The sequence below is a fragment of the Tauraco erythrolophus genome, chromosome 10, assembly GCF_009769465.1.
Source record: "Tauraco erythrolophus isolate bTauEry1 chromosome 10, bTauEry1.pri, whole genome shotgun sequence".
Taxonomy (NCBI): domain Eukaryota; kingdom Metazoa; phylum Chordata; class Aves; order Musophagiformes; family Musophagidae; genus Tauraco; species Tauraco erythrolophus.
In genome coordinates this window covers 7,019,420-7,039,342 of record NC_141474.1, presented here as the reverse complement: position 1 = coordinate 7,039,342, position 19,923 = coordinate 7,019,420, and the positions used below count along the sequence as shown (strand labels likewise).

Here is a 19,923-nt window from a genome sequence, read left to right as displayed (position 1 = left end):
GGACATATAAATCCACACCTATGCCCTTGTATAAAGTGAGGTGAGGAATGCCCACAGTTGCCCTTATTTTGTGCTTTAGGGCCAGGGTCTTTTGACATGACTGTCTGTCCCATTGGAGCCAAAGATTTCAGATCCTTCCTGCCTTTGAAAGAGGGAGGTGGCATATCTGAACCTGATTTTAGTTCTGTTCCTGTGTGCGTTATGTCACCCCATAATGTATGACATACTTTGCCTGGCACGCTACATTGGACCCGTTCTACTTTCCTGCACCCTCCTCCTCCCATCAGCTTTCTGCTTTATTTAAAAAGACCGAGATCATCCAGCTGCCAAAATGCCCCTCTACCAGAGGAGTGGACTCCTAGCACTCTGCCGCTGTTAGTCCTGATGGGCCAGCTTAAAGACTTCCCAGTAGACAGCAGGGGAAGTAAAGCCTTCCTCTGGGGGATCTGTTTTTCTGTCCAGGTACGTGTGGCTTTGTTGTGTCGAAAGGACTCTGGCGTAGATGAGCTGCTGGCCGGCAGAGGTGTCTCTGGGACCATCTGCACCGTCCACACTCTGGTCATGGACTGGAAGGCAGTGCTGGAAAGGGGAGAAAAAGTGTATTCCTAAAGAATCCACTAAGTTCATGCCAGATTTGACAGCACAAAATTTAGTGCCAGCTAAAGCTGTGGAGTTTAGTTGCTGGAGAAAGCCAAGGAGTTAGCACAGCTTAGACCACCTTTGTGGAACACCCTGCCACTGCCATTAAATCCTTGTCTAGACAAGGCCACAGGTATGGGGCGTGCTGGAGGCTCAGCTTGCTCTAAGCATCAGGTTCCAAACGACGGAGCAAACCACATCCTAACGTCCTGGCGCGGCCTGAAACTGGAATAACACTGGCGACATGAAAACAGCGTGTGGGAAGCCCAGACCTCCCGCCGCACTGTAGTAATTCCTTTCAATGTTCGTTCCGCTGCCCGAAATACTCATGCGAAATCTCTCCCCTGAGCCGCTTCGCTCTGCAGCGCAGAGAGCAATTACTTTTAATGGCGTTAAAGGGATCTCCTCGTGATGCGGGAGTTAACGCCACCTCGGCCGCCGCGCGGGGGGATCTGTCGGGCGGCTGTGGGGCCCCGGCTGCGACGCAGGAGCTGAGGCGGTGCGCGCACGGGTGGGCTGCGGCTCCTCCGGGCGGGAGAGCGGCCCCGCTGCGAGCAGGGAGCGCGGCCCCGCTGCGGGCAGGGAGCGCGGCCCCGGAGGGCGGGCTGCCGCCAGTACGGACCTGCCCCGGAACGCAGCGGGCGAGGGCGGCTGGCAGGGAGAGTCGCCCGCAACCAAAATGGCCGCCGCCGCTTCGCGGGCCGCGCCCCCGCGCAAGATGGCCGCCTGCCCGCCCCGCCCGCCGCCAGGGGGCGCGCAAGGCAGATGGCGGCGCTCCGCCCGCCCGCTCGCCTCGACGGTGCGCTGCTGCCGGAAGCGCGAGTCGGCGGCCGCGCTGTGAGGGAGGGAGCGGCCGGTGGGGCCGCGGCAGCACCTCCCGCCCCGGGCCGGCGGGGAGCAGGTGGGGCGCGGGCGGTAATGGTGGGTGGCTGGGGGACAGGTGACGGGGGGTGGCAGGGGCTGACGGCGGAGGCAGGTGGTGGAAGGTAGTGGGGGGTAATGGCGGAGGCTGTTGATGGGGGGCTGGTGGAGCTGGAGGGGGGAGAGGGCGGTGAATGGGGGTGACCGGGGCTCCGCTCCTCCGCCCGCCCCAGGGCGCCGGGAGCCCCGGTGGCCCCGGCTCCGCTGGAGCTGGGCATGTCCTGCCTGTCCCGGCGGGGCCTCGCTGCCGCCGGGGACGTGGTATCGCGCCTGGCGCCGGGCACGGGCACTCTGCCCCGCCGGGGCCGGTCGGTTCAGCCGCAGTCGGTGCCGCCTTGCGCTGCCGGGCCTCGCTCAGGACGGGTCCTGCAGCCCGGCCGAGAACATGGAGGCGCCCGCCCGCCCTCCGCGCAGGTGTTTGTAACTCGCAGGCAGGGTACGTGGTGGAGGCAAAAGCTCGTTTTTCCGGAAAAAAAAAAATGAATACCGCATTGGTGACCGTAGTTGTTTTGAGTGTGCTGTAGGCAGCGGCGTTGTTCCTGGCAGCTGGTGTTACGCTGGTTTTTCTCCAGGAGCCCTCCGTGTTGGAACGTGTGCTCTTTCCCTGTGCCTGGTGCCCAGGGTTGAACTGTCCTTCGGAAGGTGTGATGAAGTCGTGCTTCCTTTCCCAGAGGGGCTGTTGCCTACTGATCGCCCGCCTGTCCGTGCTTGTGGCACTGCCGTGCAAGGTGCCTGCTGGACGTTTCCAGTTGCCACGTTGGGAAACCTCTGCTTTTGGGAGCAAAGCACGCGTCACCTCTGTCAGTGGCTTCCAGGAGGCTCTGCTGGCATGGGAGGTGGTGGGCAGAGCCAGTGGAAAGCCGGGAACTGCCTCACTCTTAGCTGTGGAGCGACAGCGCTTAGCTATGTTTCAGGTAGATGCCTCGTATGTGGGGCGTTACTGCTTCACAGAGAAGCTAAGTGGAAATTCCAACTCTATTACCACTTTTGGTAGCAAACCCAAATTGTTCTTACCTACCAGTCCCTCTGCTTTTCCCTGCTGGGCTCCTCTCCATCTCAAGGTGTGCTCTGTGTTACGTCTGATGTTCTTAGGGCATTATAATTTGTTGAAAATAAGATATTAAAGGTTTATAATGTTGATAATGCTTTTAACCCACAAAGCACATGTGGTCCTTCCACAGTGTGAGTGATAGTTTACTTTAGCATTGGAAGAATTCTTCCCTGGGCTTTAGCCACGTCTGGGTGTATGCCTTTGCAAATGCCTTTGCCTGCTGGAGTTGCAATAGCCAGCGTGTTCTGGAGTGCTGTGAAAAAGAAGAGAAACCAAGCAATAGTTTTATGAAGCTGATAGGTTCCTGAAAAGTGTGGCTTGTGGTTCCACAGGTGCTGTTGCCACTTGGTTGTTGGAAGCTGCTGGCTGAAGGTGCTCAGTGTTTGGTACCCAGAGTTGCTGGACACCTCCTGAGAGGTAGTTACGTGGAGTGGGGGATGCTTGTTTGGAGCTGGTGGTTGTGCAGCGGCACCTCGAGTAGATGGCAGTTATTTGAATGACTCTGCTGTTACAGTATTTCTGAACTGTGGGCATCTTTAAAGCCAAATTTGTAACTGGTGAATACATCCGTGTGCATTTGGAGGAAGGTGAGGCACTAGGTCTGTGCAGATACTTTTAGCTGTTCTGTGCAAAACCTGACTGCGAAACAATTACAGTAGAGCTAGCAAGCAAGCAAAGCTGAAAAGAGCAGATAATGCAGATAAATGCACTCAGCTGTGCCCAGGAGGAGCAGCCGGTGCCATTGCACACAGGTGTGGAAGGTTAACCAGGGGTGAGCCAGAGCAGAGCTCCCAGGGACTGGCTGGAGAGGGAGCCCTTCATCTCGGGGCAGCATGAATCCTTTTCTGCTAAGGAGTTCACAAGAAAGTCCTTTTTAGAAATGTGTGTAGCTGCTGCATCGAGTTTCCTTTTCACTTGTTGGCCCCTCTGTGTAGTGCTGGGAAGCTGCAGTTTAGACTTCTGAATCTTTTTCTTTATTTCTCAAAGGTCACGTTAAAGCAATTGGCACTGAAAAGGTGCACACCCATCCCAGACACTAGAGAGGAGAGAGTGCTAGGAAGTTGCACGTTCTGTAGATAATTCCCTGTTAGATTTTAGGTGGATCAGGAGACAAAAAATCCCCACAATTTCAGGCTGTAGCGGTTGTTGTACACTCCCTTGGTACACTCTAGGGGGTTCAGATCTGTTTACATCAAGCAGTTAAGAGCTGTAATGTGTATTGGTTCCTATATCTAATGAGCTCATATGGTTCATTCCTCCCAGCAAGAAGCACGTTTAGAGTTGTAGCTACTGTTTGTTACAGAACAGTTTACAAAGATGATTAAATGATGTGTGAGCACGGATTTGTTTGAAGTCTATTAAAAAGGCAGCATTCTGCTCCTTCCTAGTGCTCTTGTTAACTGGTGGGTTGAGCAATTGGCATATTTACATTTAACAAAAACATGGGATCATAACATGTTTAAGTGTAGGACGCTTTGGGGGAAAGGGGGATCAATCATTTAGATAACTAATTCTCAACTGAAGCAGCAACAGGAAGCCAGGAATCCGTAACAGAGCAGCTCTCTCTCCAGAAGGCCCCCAGCACTGCTGACCTCTGAGCTCTTGGAGGGGCTTGAACTAAAGACGTGGGTGAGTGGCCAGAGCTGCAGCTCTGCTGGAAGGGCTCTGTCAGGGAGCTGAGAGACTCCCATGCTGTTGCTCTCCTGAAGCCTCAGGTCACGGCCAGAAACAACCACCATAAAGCAATTCTGCGGTTGCAAAACACGCTTGGGGGTGGGCAATATTTTTTCCTGCTTTTCCTGAAGGCTGAGGTGTTGCTCTCTCCTTCCCTCCTTACTAAAGATCGTTTGCTAATTTCTGCATACGGACCGGTGTGGTAGCCTGTGATCACAGGCCTGATTGCAGAGCACGTGCTGGGGTCAGTGTTTTCTGAAAGAGCCTCTGCAATCAGCACCTTTGTTTTACCAGTTTTGTATGTGAGGAAGCAGCACAAAAATCTGTGTCAGCCTCTTCCTGACAGAGGCTGTGGGAGGAAGGAAGGGTTGGCAGGCAGATGGCATATTTTTCAGATAGAGAGAAGGTAATCGAGGTGAGGGGGGAGCATGCTGCCAGAGGAGGTTACCTGACTGTAGCTTTACTGAAGTTCTTCTTCTTAAAAGCAGCAATGGTTGCTTTTAAGAAGGCTGAGGGCTCCTAAGGCGATGGCGATCACAGTTCCTCACTGCCAACAGGTCTTAATCTGAATCAAACGTCTGGAGTAGGTGTCTGCGTGACTGGGGGTGTTGGTGGATCCTGGTTTTGGTAGCCAGGTCAAGTATTAGTTGTGGATGCTGTGCTGTCTGTTTGTGGCAGAGCTGGTGATGCTTGGTGGTGATGCTGGCACAGATGCCAGCGCAGTCCTAGCTCCACAGCTGCTCACCTGTTGATCTGAACCCTTTTGTGGACACTCGGTTTCCTTTACAATGCATGGGGATTTTGTTCTTGTCCTTAAACTGAAGGAGGGGATACCGGCAGGAGGAGGTTCTTCGTGGCTGTGTCATGCTTTTCAGAAATGCTCTGAAGGTGAACTGGACAGCGCCTGCCAGAACTGAATTTATCTGAAAAAGATTCTTCCTTTACCTAAAGGGCCTGTTTGTCATCAAGAGGGACCCTCTGCAGCGGTGACTTCTGCAAGTGATGGGCTCGGAGAACAGCGCTCTAAAGAGCTGCACGCTGGAGGAGCCGCCGTTCACGCTGCCGACTGGACACACCGTTTATCCGGCCGTGCTACAGGATGGCAAACTTGCTTCGGTCTTCGTGTACAAGCGAGAGAATGAAGATACGGTTAATAAAGCTGCCAAGGTACTGTCAGAGCATGCCTGGGACAGGCTTGTGAGAGCTATCCCTCTTTTTTATTTTGGGGGGAGATGGGAATCACTTAATGAGGATCAGACTCTTGGGGAGTAAGGGCAGGAGAAAAGGTCGCAGCTGACCCTGGCTGCAGACAGCTGCCGTGGAGGGGGGAAAAGGGAGTGGGAGCTGTGAAGCTCCTTGTGCGCCGCACAGTGTGAGCGGTGGCGGGAAACGGTGTTCAGCCAGCGATGCCTGCGTTGGTTTGCAGCATCCTGGTCTCTTCCCGCAAATCTAAGTCAGAGAGTCTTTCTTAGGTGGACCCTACCCAAAACACTGTGTTTATTCTGGGTAACACTTTATCTAGATGCGTTATAAAAAGTTGTGCAGTGCGTGAGTGAGCGTGCGGAGTGCCTGGCGAGGAGCAGGGGTGGGCTGTCTAAACGCAAGCAGAAAACCTGGCTAAAAGCACAAGGCTAAGTTCTGCAGCCAGAAGAGGTCACGTAGATGAGATTTAACAGATGTCTTTGTTTCTGGAAGCACCTGAAAACCTTGCGCCACCCTTGCCTTCTGCGCTTCCTCTCGTGTACTGTGGAAGCAAATGGGATCCACCTGGTTACAGAACGTGTGAAGCCTTTGGAGATGGTCCTGGAGACGCTCTCTTCCGCAGAAATCTGCGCAGGGATCTACGATGTGTTGCTGGCACTCATCTTCCTCCATGACAGGGTAGGTACCACTGGCAGCAGTCGCCAGGCTTTGGTGGGAACCAAATGAAACGTGACAGGAGAGTGTTGTACCTGGGCGACTGTCTCATTCCTGGTTCTCCACAAAAAGACAGACCTACACCCCACAGTTCTTTTAGACTGAAACTGCTAAAATCATTAGCTGCTTCGTAGGAGGAAGGGTAATTAAAAACACTGTGGGCCTTGGAAGTAAGGGAGCAGTTTTCAATTCACAAATTGATGTTTGCTTGCAGTGCTGCTTACTTTAGGGAAATGAGATTGCTCAGCCTTGGCATTTATTTACAGCTGTTGCCACAGGTCAGAGATTGGTGTCACCATTCCCTTGTTTTGGCATCATGTCCAGGACTGCAGTTAAATCCCAGCTCAGACTGTTGCTTTTGGGCTTTGTGTTCATAGTTGGAGGCCTTCTCTGGATTTACAGTTGCATTGCAAGAGCTGTGACAATTAGAGCTTTGTCTTCTCTAAAACCCCAGCCCTTCTGCCTGGTACCTGTGAGTCACCTGCAAAGTCCTGAAGGACCTTTAGAACCGTGTGCTGCTTGGCAACTTTTCCTCAACTCCTCGCAGTACCTAATTAGTGCTGATTAACGTTTTACATCTTCACCTGTCTTCATCTTACCCTTTTTTTTTTTTTTATATGTTTTAGGGAAACCTAACACATAACAATGTCTGTTTATCATCTGTGTTTGTAAGTGAGGATGGGCACTGGAAGCTGGGAGGAATGGAAACAGTCTGTAACTTCAGTGAAGCTACCCCAGAGGTAAGAGCCAAGCAAAGCGCACCCTCTGATGCCCGGAGAGGGCTCCTGCCTGGCTGAAGCTGGCCGGTTATGGACGTGAAGGCCCACGTCTTCCCAGTTTCTTCAATTTACTCTTAAGTGTATTGGCTCACTTCCAGCTCTGACCTGGACTCTTTCCTCTGAGGACACCGTAACCATAAACTGTGACGTCTACACAAGCAGAAACTAATTCCCCATTAGCCAAAAAGCATTTATTTTTCTAAGGGAGACCGCTGGCTGGAGGGTAGGCTAAGACTGAGGAGAATGAGATATCTTTGCTCCTCTGGACTGATTTAAAAACAAACTGGAAAAAAAAAAAAAGCTTTAGTGTGTAGCAGGAAGATCCAAGTTGAAATGAATCCATAAGAAAAATGATTTCAATGACTCCTCAGCTGGCATCTTCATTGCTTTTTACTGGTCTCAGCAGAAAAATCCCTGGTTTGATTTCTGCTGCATGCTGTGCAGAGTCATTGCTGCAGCTTGGCACTGTGTTGTAAGTGTATGTTGCTTTTTCTCCCAGAGGATCCACAAATCCTTCACAAACTGTATTGGGTGTCCCTGGCGTGTATCACCTTTCAGAAGGGATCAGGCAGACATGCAACTGGTGTTTGTGGTGGTGCACAACAATGCAAAAAGCACGGCAGTAAAACCTGACTGCCAAAGCTCGTGAAATCTTTTCCCTGTCCAGATGGATCATGCAGAACAAGGACTAAAGGGATGAGTTGGCTGTGATGCCCTGAAGTTGCTTTCTGTCAGTTTGGTGCTTCACACCTGGTCCGTTTGCGCTTCCCCTTTGGACAGAGCAAGGTGCAGGCTGCCGTGGATACCAGCGGAAGGGGCAGGGGCAGAGGTCCTCCCACACTCTTGGAGCTGGCTGGTGGGGAGAGCCTGCTGCTGCTGCTTGGCACAGATAAGCGATCGAGGCAGCTCACGTCTCCCCTCTTCTCCTTCCAGTTCCTCTGTCATGTCAAGTCTGTACGAGACCAGTCGTGCATCCCTTGTGAGGAGATGGTGAGTAACTTCACTCGCTGGAGGAACTTCTTGCTGGCAACAGATAAAAGTGCAGCGTTCGGGAAGTGGTTTTCATTCACATGTTTTATTTCCTTATGCCTGAATGGGAGGAAGTGGCTATGGGATAATATCTGAGGTTTGCTCTCTTCCTTTTTTCCCCTCTTCCATCCCATCTCTGGTTTTGGAACAGTGTTTGGCACAGGGAAGTGAAATTCTGAATGGGGAGTGATGGGACATCAGGATCTCATCATGTTTTTCAAACATTTTGTGTTGCAGCTTTAATGCTTTAAATCACCAGAGCTTTGCAAAACTTCAGAGTAGTTGCTTTGGTTTTCCAGATCACTGTGGCCACACCGTTCTGTAGTGCTCACAACAGCCTTTTTTTCACTTGTTAATCGCCTCCTATCCACTGAGCATCCTGTCAGTCGCTTATGCTAAAGGACCCTCTTTCCCTCTCTAATTGTCACCTGTTTCCATAGAAATGCTGAAAGCTGTTGACCTGCTAGGGAATTGCTTCCTAGTGATTGCTCCTTTGGGTTATAAATTCCCCAGTGAAGGTTTTTTTAGCCTGATATTCTACTGCAGTGTGCTTAGTGGAGCTTTGATGCTATAAAAAGAATTGGAGAATGTGTATGGGGGGGCAGGAATAGAGACTCAGGGAAACTACCAAGTATTTCATAAACTCCTGCTTTGCTGATCTTTTTGATTTTGTTTTCAGTCTGCAGATTTCAAAATTCTGCCCAACAGCTACGGGCACGCGAGGGATGCCTACGCGTTTGGAACAATGGCTGAAAATCTCCTGACGGTCCTAAACGATCAGGGTGAGGAATGACACATGTTCATTTTGCTACCGACAGGCCTCCGTAGCTTATTCCTTGCGTGTGTCACAAGCCATCTGCCTTTTGCTGCAGATGTGCTACAGGTCCGCTGGCCGTTGTTCTTTGTGCTTGCTAAGTCAAAACGCAGGCTTCGGCTTCTCCTGTGTCCTCCTTTTCCTGCATTTGGACGTGGTCAGATGTGGCTGGAGGTCACCAGCCCATGTAACACGAGCCCTCTCAAACCTGCTCTGCAACAGTCAAGAGGGTCGCTTGGTGCTGCCCCACGAGCCTCTTCGTCAGGGGTTCTGGCCATGGGCACGTGGAGGTTGTGTACTGCAGCTGAGCAAGGGCTGCCACCTCTAGCAGAGAGGGAGCGTGGCAGCCAGGTTCTTGGGAGGACAGTAGCACTCCTGGGTGCCCCAATAGCCAAGCAGCTTAGGGAGAGAAACGGAAATGCTATTTTCCCTTCCTTTAGGGAAGATATCAGCAATTTTGCTATCAAATAGAGCTTCTAAAAATAACTCTTTTGGGAGGGTGGAGGACTTCTGAACATCGCTTGTTCACTGTCGGGAGAGAAATCTAACCCAAGGTGCTCTGGATTTCAGTTTCAGCAGATATTCTCTCCAGCTTTCAGCATACCTTGCACTGTACACTGCTGAATCCAGATCCAAAGAGTCGTCCACCACTGTCCAGCTTATTGTCTCACGAATTCTTCAGGTAAGGAAAGGAACATCCTGCTTCTCTTGGTATGTCTTGATACTGCTTATTTCTGTGTTGCTAATGTGTTATTTTTCTGAAGGTGTGTTACTTATCGGATAGGAAGCGCAGACTTAATCCCTGCCTTTTACAGGGATCTTTGTCGAAGAGACTCCTTAAATTAAGAAAGCATTATCGGCCGTCCAAATGAGGTGCTGAACTGGCAGTGGTGACAGAAGCGTGTCTCTTAGTCACTCACAGTCAATCGGATCTCCTCAAGCTCATGGGAGGTGGCGGGAAATGCTCTAGAAAATAAAATCATTAGTGATACCGCTGGAACAAAGCATGCTCCGAGATAAGCCACACAGAGCTGTGTCTCCTGTCACCTGAGTGCTTCTCTGGGTGGTGGCCTTAGCGTGGGGTGGCACTTCCTTCTGCTCATTGCCCCGGGAAGGTGGTCAGAGGTGGCCGATGCCACGTTGCCCAGGTCTCCCCGTGAATTGCTGACTTCAAAGTGCAGCACTGCACGGGCACACCCTTCGTCACACCCTGTGCCAGCGTTCTTGGTCCACTGGCATTCGACTTGTATCCATCTGTCTAGTTCTCCCTAAATGAAGGACAGGGATTTGCAGTCTCTTGGTTGTGGCTGGTTTAAGCATCAACAAGGATCACACTTGACAGCCTATGTTTTTGTGCTTAGGAATGACTTTTTGGAAGTTGTGAACTTTCTGAAGACCTTAACGCTAAAGTCTGAGGAGGAGAAAACTGAATTTTTCAAGTAAGTGAAGGAACTATGATCTGAAAACTTACTATTTCAGAAATACTTCTGCCCACTGGGATCATGGTGGGAACTGGGGAGGCGAGTGGCCAGAGAGGTAGTTCCTTAGGTGCCAGATTTTGATTGCTGTGGCAGAACGTTGTTCGCTCGGTCGTATTTTGGGTACTCCAGCCAAAGCGATGATCACATCAAAGAGGAAACTTCACTCCCGCCTTTCCCAGTTTCTTCCTGTGCACGGTTTGGTGTTTGGGAGGAGCGGTGCCTGCTGGGCATCATGACTGCCAGCCTCTGGAATGATGCCGTGCCCTACGGACAGTGGTGTTTTTGCCTGCTACAGACCAGTCGCTGCCCCTGGAGAAGCAGTCCAAAACGAGACTGTAGCGACATGTGTTGCTTCAGGGTTGCTTTTCTGAGTCCCGTCTGTTTGCTAGCAGCTGGGCTGAACTCCTGCAGGCCCAAGAACAGAAACTTCCCCAGGAGCACAGGGATATGAAAAGGAAAGAATTTTTCCATTGTCCGTGTTCTGATTGAGTTAATGCACTTTGTGGGGAATAACGCTGATGTTACTAGCAGGAGAAGCAAAATTATTCAGGTTGTTTTCCACCCGCTTTTAGCAGCACTGTCCCATCTCCCACCGCACCACGGCTTGGCAGGAATCATTTGAAAAGCCCATTCGTGGCCCGTAGCGTTGTGGTAGAGGAGGAGTGTGGCCTAACAGCTCCTCTGCTCAAGCTCTGGTGAAATCTGTCCCTGCTGGAGCTGTCCCGGTGTCCTGCTGCTTTACACACAGGCAATCTGCTCGCCCAGTTTCAAAATGCTCTAAAATATCAGAGAGCTTCTTTTAATATGCTGGAAAAAAATAATCTTCCCCTCGCCTCGTTCTTAGAAGTAGTTTTATTCTAGATGTGACTTTGCGAGAAAGGGAAATGTAGCACCAGGCACCTCTTGAGGCTGAAAATTTGTGCCGTTTAGGCAGATCTTGTAAACTGCTGATGAGTTTTCAATAAGACATTTGGGTGAATTAATCTTGTGGTGCCAGCCCTGTCTGGGTAAAGCTGTTGTCCGTAATGGATGTCGTGGCTGTAGGAGTGCAGTATCTGCAGGAAATCCTATTGCCGTGGTCCTCCAGAAGTTTTCTGTAAAGGAAGCTTCCATGCAGTCATGGCATTATCTGGGCCTGAAAACGGGAAAAGCTGAATTTTTCCTTCTTTTTCTGTGTAAAAGAGCCTGAGTGTTCTTACGGAGCTATTTTCCTGCCTGTTTTATACTTCTGTGGTTGCCATCGGTTGTAACGCTAGCTTGATTTCTCTAGTGTGAGACGAAGTGGAGGAAATAAGAGGAGAAAGGGGAGCATACTAGGAGCACTCGGAGTGGTTCCCACCGTCTCTGTGACAGCAGTGTGTACTGAGGGAGGGAATGAAAACTTTGCCTAAATATACAGCAGTGTATACTTTGTCAGGCAGAGGCACTCTCACAGCGTACGCGCTGTGGCTCTTAAGTCTCCTCCAAGGCTAGAGAAAAGCAGTAACTTTTACTGATATTTTAAAAATTAAAATCCTACAAAGAACAGCAGTTGCACAAAATCAGACTCTGTGACTTTAATAAATAAACCTGGCCCATGCTCTGTTGGCCACCTCTGAAACTTATTGGATGGAAGTGGTTTCGAAATGGGATTCCCTTTTTGCGAGGGAGATTCCCTCGTGTGGCGGGCTGAGCAGCCTTTTCTCAAGCAGAAGGAAGATTCTTGCGATACGCCGGATTGCGGGCTGAGGCCAGCTCTCTTCTGCAGTTTTACCGCTGTAGCACTTCATGAGAGATACCAGCTCAGGCGGTTTGATGCCACAGCGGTGGGCAGCTTCTCAGAGGGGGAAGCCTTCCCTTCACGAGCCAGCTGCAGGTGCAGCGGTGCTTCTGGGAGTGCTCGTGACAGCCTGTGTTCCGCTGTGGGGTTTTACAGGATGCGTCTCTGGCTCCTGCCTTGTGTTATCGTTGCCTGAAAGCCAGAGGCAGGAGCAGAGCCTTGTCCTCCTACGTTAGTGGGTATGTGGAGTGCGAGGCTGCGCTGGGACTGTGTTTCTAGGAGACGAGGCAGACACAAAAAGAGGGGAAAGTGATATTAAGAGAAACGGTTGTAAATGCACGGGAGGCTGCCTTGATACTAACTCCTCTCTCCGGCAATGCAGGTTCCTGCTGGACAGGGTGGCCGGCTTGTCAGAGGAACTGATAGCATCGCGGCTGGTGCCTCTTCTACTCAATCAGCTCGTGTTTGCAGAACCCGTAGCTGTTAAGAGTTTTCTTCCTCATCTGCTGGGTCCAAAGAAAGGTGCCCTTTAAATGCTTTCTCTCTTCACAATTATTGCTGACAAATTTGTGATTAATTCAGAGTGGTTCCGTTGAATCAAGGGCATAGTGGTGCTTATTTATCCAAAACAAATACCGTAATGTACAGAACTGGAAAGGACAGTTATGTGTGTTTCCATGTTTGCAGTACTTCCCACTGCTTTGCTGCTGCTGGGAGAATTAGGAATTGCCTGGGCTCTTTCGCAGGTTTAGGGGTCACCCTTCCCACCCTCTGTGACTCACTGCATATCCCTCTTCTCACTTTTCCCCTACCCTCCCTGGCCTTTTTTTCCTGCTGCTGCAGTTACTCTCCTGTAAGGGCGCTCAGTTTCTTCCCCTGTTCCCTGCAAGGGGTGGTCAGCATGTCTTGCCAGGTCCCCGGCTATCTCTGTCCCTGCTGTTTGCCTCCCCTTTCTTAAATAGCCACGGGTGTTTCGGCCAAGCAGTACCTGTCTTTGGACTGACCGTCCGTGTTCAGAGCCACTGACATCGAGCAATGGACGCTGATACTGCTGCCTCTCCTCCCTCCCATCTCCTCTGACATCCCAAGCAAGCTGTGTTGGCAGCTGACAAAGAATTGGACCTGGCAGTGGGGTGACACTGTAGATCTCAGCTGTGATGGTTTCTCAGTGAGTGGCTTTTGGGTGAGCTGTGTCTCGTTATTGAAGCAGCCTTTTCCCATCTTCTCTTCCCCAGAGCAAACTGGAGACAGCCAGACCAGCTGCCTCCTGTCGCCAGCCTTGTTCCAGACGCACGTCATTCCTGTGTTGCTGAAGCTATTTGAGGTTCACGAGGAGCACGTTCGAATGGTGTTGCTGTCTCATATTCATGCCTATGCAGAACTGTTCTCTCGGGAGGAGCTGAAAAACATCATATTGCCCCAGGTGAAGGACAGCAAAACAAGACGTGGTATATCCTAGAACATGGATTCTACTGCCCGGGTTGGCTCTTAGCTTACTGTTAGGATCTCGTAGCGCTGGCCACAAACAGGCAGTTTGCAGCTACCTTTCTACACAAGCCCTAACCCTGACACCCCATCCTGATCTGGAGCACTGGTTTTGTTAAATCCGGTGCCCGCTGTCACACACCCCACTCGTGCCGATCCCTGTTGGCCGTGACTGGCAGCCTCGCAACGAGAGACCGCGTTTCTCTTACACACTGCAGCTGTCGAGAGAGGAGTCGTCGATCTAAGCCCAGAGTGCTTTGGCATGACAGTCCAGCACTCGCCAGGCACTGGGATCAGCTGCCCTCTTGAGCTTGGAACACAAAATGAAAGGCTGATTTTATGCTATAGAATAAAGTCCGGTATCCACTGAAAGCTGGGGGAGATCATAGAAATGAAATGTGCTGCAAATATCCCCTTTAAACCTTAAAGAAGTGAAAAAGCAGAATTTTCCATTCTTGGTAACTTTATTATGTTCTTGATGTAGGTATTGCTGGGCCTTCGAGATACCAGTGACTCCATTGTCGCGATAACGCTGCACAGCTTAGCAGTTCTTGTCTCTCTCCTTGGACCTGAAGTAGTTGTAGGTGGAGAAAGAACGAAGATTTTCAAAAGCTCTGCACCAAGTTTCATGAAAACTGCTGATCTCTCCCCAGAAGGTAAATGACACGGTCAGAGCGCTCTCGGGATTCTTGCCCATTCTATCCAAGCAATGTAGGCAGAATTTATTGGATGGTTAATCTGTTGCTGTTGACAGATTAATTGGAAAAAAGCTAATTTGCCTTTCCTTTAATTCTAAATTAGGTGCTGACTGTTTGCAGTTACAGAACTGATATAAAAGTATTTTAAATGTAGGAATTTAAGAATCTCTGTAAGCAAAGGAGATGAAGTGTGTGTGTGTGTGTGTTGTGGAAGAACTCTACTGCCCTTCTAAAGGACTTGTGTATTTATCCAGATAGTTGTTTTAATATTCCCTCTCTCCTTCACAGTTTTAAAACCAGTAAATCTCAACCTCTTCCCCCAATTTCTATTCATAGATTGGAAAAGGAATACGAACTTCCCTATTTTCTCAGCTCTCAGGAGGCTTTTCAGCTAATCCAAATGAAGACAGTAGTCCCTGCACCTCCTAGATAACTTGGAGCCAAGTGTACTAAGGGAGAGCTTTTCTGGATATTCAAACTAAGAATGCTTGTAACTGGAGGGAAGAAGCGGCAGGTGTTCTGCTCTAGCCATGTAGATGCCAAATGAAATGCATGGTAGAGATCTGTTTAATGTTTGCTTCCTGATCACGTGTGTACCAACAGCTGCCACCCTGTATTAAAACCTGTGGATGGCTCATTGCATGACTGTGCTTTACGTTCTTTTAGTAGGCTGCAGTAAATAAAAACCCTTTGGATTGCATGCTAAGACCAGGTTATTTTTCAGAATATATTTAAATTAGACCTGATCAAACTGTTGCCCAACACCAAAACAACCACCTCTGTCCTCAAACGTGAATGATGACCTCCAAAAATAGTACTAGAGGCTGAACACGTGTGGCTTAATAAGCTGTTTGCTTAAGCCCCTAAAGGGATGTACCTTTTATCAAGGGCACTGTGGGAGAGGGTGGGATCTGCGTGTCAATGGCTGTCCCTTCCAGTGGCACGGGCCACAGGGCGCTGGCTGTGCTGGTAAGCCCTAACCCAGGCAGGCGCAGCTGGCTGGCAACATGAGAGCCAAGAGGAAGCAGATGCAGCGCTGGCCCAAGCCACGATGTTCTGGGGTGGTGGCAATGGGGCCTCGCACAGCTGAGGCCACTGCTGGTGAATCGCCACCACCAATCCCAAAAAATGAGCTGGAGGTGATGCCAAGCTCTCATCACTGGCCCAGGGAAGCAAACCTGTCTCGTGCAGCTTCAAAGATGGCCTTTGCTCCCTGCCATGCCATGCCACCCCACCTCACCTCGCCTGGGTGTGGTGTGAGGGAGGCTCTGGGTGGAGCCTGCTCTGCTCATGCCCAAGCACAAGGTGTAGCGTGTGAGTTTGCTTGTGCTTCGAGTTGTTGCCGCTGTCAGTGCTGTGCTTTGGTACGAGAGGCAGATAACGGGATTTGTGATGGATTTTGGATCCAGCCAGGTGGCAGACAGCGTGGGGTTTCTTGAGCATCTGTGCTGACTGTAATCAGTTTGTTCATTGTATGCTTCTCGAAAGAACGCAGCAAAACCTGACCCCTTACAGCTGCCCAAACTTTGTACTGGCAAGAGCCGCAGACGGCGGGAACAGAGGAGTGTTGTGTTATACCCAGATCCAGAGGCGCAGCTGTCGGACTGCTGAATCTTCATTCGCTGTCGCTTGTCAGTGTTGTAAAAAGGAACCTTCCAATGCTGTGGGTGGTTTCCACTCAGTGACAACACACCTTGTAGACCTGGTGTCCTCTCTCTTCTTTTATCCCTGCAGACTCCCCCAGTCACGTTGGAAGCAATCAGAGAAATCAAACCTTGCGGCCTTTGAAGAACAACTCTAGTGTGTTCCCCATCTCTGGAAACGCACCTGTCAAGAAGCTTTCAGTGCAACAAGGCAATCCACTGGCTTTAAAAACAGGTAAAACTTTGCCCTACCTCTTCCTTTTTAGAAATCAAGTGTCCTACAAATGGAATGTTGCTTGAAAAGAAGTTAATTTTCCCCCTGTGCTGATCTGAAAGAGATACAGCGAACCAAGGAAGGAGAGTGTGACCCTTGCCTTCCTAGGGAAGCATTATTTGGGAATCTGATCCACACAGACTGCTGGCTGGCCTGGAATTTGTTTCCACACAGCAGGTTCTCTGCTGTGCTTTTCCACCACTCCCACAGCGTGGCAGACACACTGGGTTTATAGGTTAGCTCCTTCTCTGACCTTGGAAGCTGACTCAGCTTACTCTCCTGGCCTTGTTTCAGTCACCTGTTGCTTATTGGCTGTCAGGTTTTTTGCCTGAGGGCTTTGAGCTGAATGCCCCTCCTCTGCAAGCAGGAGAGTGTCCAGGAGAGTGTCCATGTTTTCTAAATCGAGAGGAGCTTAGCACGGAAGCATCGTTCCATTCAGCATTACCGGCTTATTTCCACAGCAGGTGCTACCTGTGATGTCGAGGAGTTTTAGGCACAACTCTGTCTCTACACTTGCTCTCTTGAAATGAGTATGTAACACCTTTGTCTTCCACAGGTGAGCAAGACATTCAGTCTCCCCCAAATGGAATTCCTGGAAGCATTAATACGCTAGGGAGCAGCAGGAGCTCTGTGACTACCTCTGAAAAGCCAGCAGAGGAGTGGCCGGACTGGAGTGAGCCAGAGGAGACAGACACTGAGAAAACTGTGAACATTCAAATTCAGCCCCAAGAGCCACAGGGCAGCATGGCATCTTATTTTGCTGAACATGATGTGGATGAGAAGCCTTGGGATGACTTTGAGCCCAGCAGCCCTAGTCCTGAACTGTCCTCAGGAAACTGCCTCACTGTGACACAAGCTGATGCCGTGGAAATGCCAAGGCCTCTACCAGGTACCCATCAACCAAGCAAAGAACTCAAAAGCCTCAGACTGAGTCCGCCCACAAAGTCCTGCCCCGGGGAGAGCTGGAGCAATGACAAGTGGGATCACCAGGAACAACTGGAAGAAACTGTGCTGCCAAAACCAACCTTTCAGGAAAGGTTGAAGTCTTCATCGGAATCTGGCCTAGGAGAAGAATTCACGATCAAAGTGAAGAGGAAACCCATGCAAGACCCTGAGCTGGACTGGTTTGCTGACATGGTACCAGACATTAAACCTCCTTCGGCTATCTTGATTTTACCTGAAGCGAGGACAGAAGCACTTGTTCCCAGTCACTCTGGTGTAGTATCCAGCAGAGAAGATGCCTCCCAGAATGTGCTGTTTTCCTCCAAATTTGCAGCAGCTGATGTTATTGAGGTAAGAGGATATAGGCAGCGGGGTTTGAGTGACTGCACACTTGAAAGGATCCTAAAGCACCTACGTAGCTGGCTCCTTAATCAGGTGGTGGATAAACCTGAGGAAGTTTCAGCAGCACACAACTGTACAGTTGAGTCTTTACCTGCGAATACGAGATGCCGAGCTTGGAATTGTCAGGCACCAGGTAACTGAGGGGGCTGTTACTGCAGCAGCAGGAGAGCTGTGTTAGTCCATTCCCTCACTGTTCCTTAACTTGTACACTACTAAAGGCACTGACTAAGGAGTTTTAACTCCTGCTTTTAATTTGTGCTGCTGTTTCTGGGATAGAAGGACCCTCCGCTAAGTTAGGGAGAGTCTTTGTCAGACAGGTGGAACGCGGCTGGATGCTGTCGGCTGGACAGGCATGGCCCCATGCACAAGCAGACCGGGCTTTCAGGTGCAGAGGGTGCTCAGGACTCGGTGTTGCTCCTGGCTCTTCTAGGAAACCCTAAGAGCACTGTAAATAAAGGGCCAGGAAACCAGAACCTCTGGGTTACAGAGTAAAGCTTTTTGGGTGCCTTGTTTTCATGAAAGAAGAGCTGAGACACTTCTCTGTTTTGGAGAACCGGGGGGGGTTTAAAATGGCCTTTTTAGGTAAGCAGGTAAATCCCTCTAGCCTCATCACAGAGCCTCTGGAGACTGCTTCTGTTTCCTAGGAGGGGAGGTAGCGCTCCCAGCGCTGCCACCTGAACACACAACAACCTCCAGTAGGGAATAGCTGTTGATTTCAAGTTGTTTTGCTGCTTCAGCCTCAAGAGACCCCCCCACAGGGGTAGCAGGTAGCATGGAGAGAGCAGCCTTGGATGTAAACTGAAGTTGTTTACAGCACTGGAAAATGGCACACTTGGTTTTTAAGCAGCGCTGTCGTGGTATCAACCCTGTTTTGCAGGGGAGTCACTCACTGTAGTGCTGTGGCAGGGGGAGAGGGGAGCTCAAACTCCACAGGGTTAGAATACAGCAGGACAGAACAGCTGGTTCCTGGGGGGAAGGAAATCATCTAGTTTATAGCAGCCTGTTCTTAACTGAAAGTGATTTTGATACAAACAGTTCTTGCTTTAATTTTAGGAAAAAGATATCAGTACGCCCCTGTTACTTTGCTCTTTGTCTTTAAGGTGTTTCCTTTTGTAGATAAAAGTACTTTAAGACAGAAAGCTGCAAATACTGGCACTTTATTTTTGGTCTTACGAGGGGCTTTTGGCATTCTGGAGGAATGTCTTGCTTTGCAACAGCAAGCCACGCAGGCTCCTGCCTGGCTGCTGTAGCTGTGCTAAGCCCAGTGCACGTGCCTTACTGCTGATAACGTTATGTGATTCCAGGCTGAAGCTGCAGGCTGGGGTGAAGAAGAGGAGTTGAACTGGGAAGATGATACTAACTGGTAATGGGACCTGAAGAGACAAAGGCAATTTATGGTGTGTTGGATTCTGTAAGAGGAGTTGCTGCTTCCCCGATACAACGGATAAGTACCTCAGCACTGCTTGTGCCAGAAGGCAGGCACTTGCTGCAGCAGCCAGCAAGATCCCGTGGGGCCTGATCTCTTGCAACGGATGCTCCTTTCCAGTCTGTGCCAAAAACCGCAGGGGTGAGGCCTGCGGCTCAAGCAATATGCCCGGATGTGGTGTGTGCCACTGCTCCCGGAAGGAGGAACAGCGTCATGGGTGTGTTGGTGCTGACGTGCTACTGGAGGCCAAGAGTGGTGTAAGCGATTGTTCCAGAACTCATCCCTGCTCTGAAAAACTGATGACAATAAATGAAAGTCACACTGAGTTCCTTTGTTAATGTGCCTTTTTCTTTTCTTTTTTTTTCCCCTAAAGCCCTTAGAAATGTCTCCTTTAACTTTTTAGCTAAGAGATGATTTTAAGATGAATGTACAGTTTACTCAACTTATTTATTTCTGTTTATGTAGTTCTGTCAGTGGATGGCACAAGAGGTGCTAGGAACCGGGCAGTGAAGGACCACTGAACACAAACTGCTTAAGCACCGCATTCTTTCTGCTCTTAACTGTGACCAATAAAGGTTATTTTTAAAAGATGACCCTAGCGTGGAGTGGAACCAGCAGCAGAGGTATGTTCAGAGAACAGTGTAAAGCCTTAAATTGTTATTCTGGAGTATATTTTAAAATTAAGATAAAAACACTTAGGGGCTGGTCACCTGTATGTGACCGGAACAAAGGTAACTTACAACAGATTCAAACATCTTAGTATTCATAGTACAATCTCATGAAACGTTTATCATCATACAGTAGCTTAGAAGAGCAAGCTATACATTGGCAATATACAAAATGGCAGCTCAGGTGCACCGTAGTGTTCAGTAAAATACATCAGTCCTTCCAGCCAGCTGTTACGAAAAGACAGGCCAACATCTCACTCCTCAGTTCGTTCTGGCACATAACTGAGACCCAGCAGTACAGTAGAGCATCACCCTGCGTCA

General features: G+C 50.0%; 1 protein-coding gene across 1 annotated transcript; it reads left to right on the top strand.

Annotated features, from left to right (window-relative positions):
* Nucleotides 1-1,513: 1,513 nt before the first annotated feature.
* SCYL3 (SCY1 like pseudokinase 3) lies at nucleotides 1,514-19,527 on the top strand. Its single transcript, XM_086617339.1, has 15 exons — nucleotides 1,514-1,540; nucleotides 5,237-5,452; nucleotides 5,981-6,166; nucleotides 6,829-6,942; nucleotides 7,915-7,971; nucleotides 8,690-8,792; nucleotides 9,395-9,506; nucleotides 10,186-10,263; nucleotides 12,447-12,586; nucleotides 13,300-13,487; nucleotides 14,034-14,205; nucleotides 15,982-16,125; nucleotides 16,721-17,457; nucleotides 18,813-19,191; nucleotides 19,400-19,527. Exons 2-14 carry the CDS (start codon nucleotides 5,288-5,290, stop codon nucleotides 18,873-18,875), a joined length of 2,259 nt encoding a protein of 752 aa, XP_086473465.1. The 5' UTR covers nucleotides 1,514-1,540; nucleotides 5,237-5,287; the 3' UTR covers nucleotides 18,876-19,191; nucleotides 19,400-19,527.
* The last annotated feature ends 396 nt before the right edge of the window (nucleotides 19,528-19,923 follow it).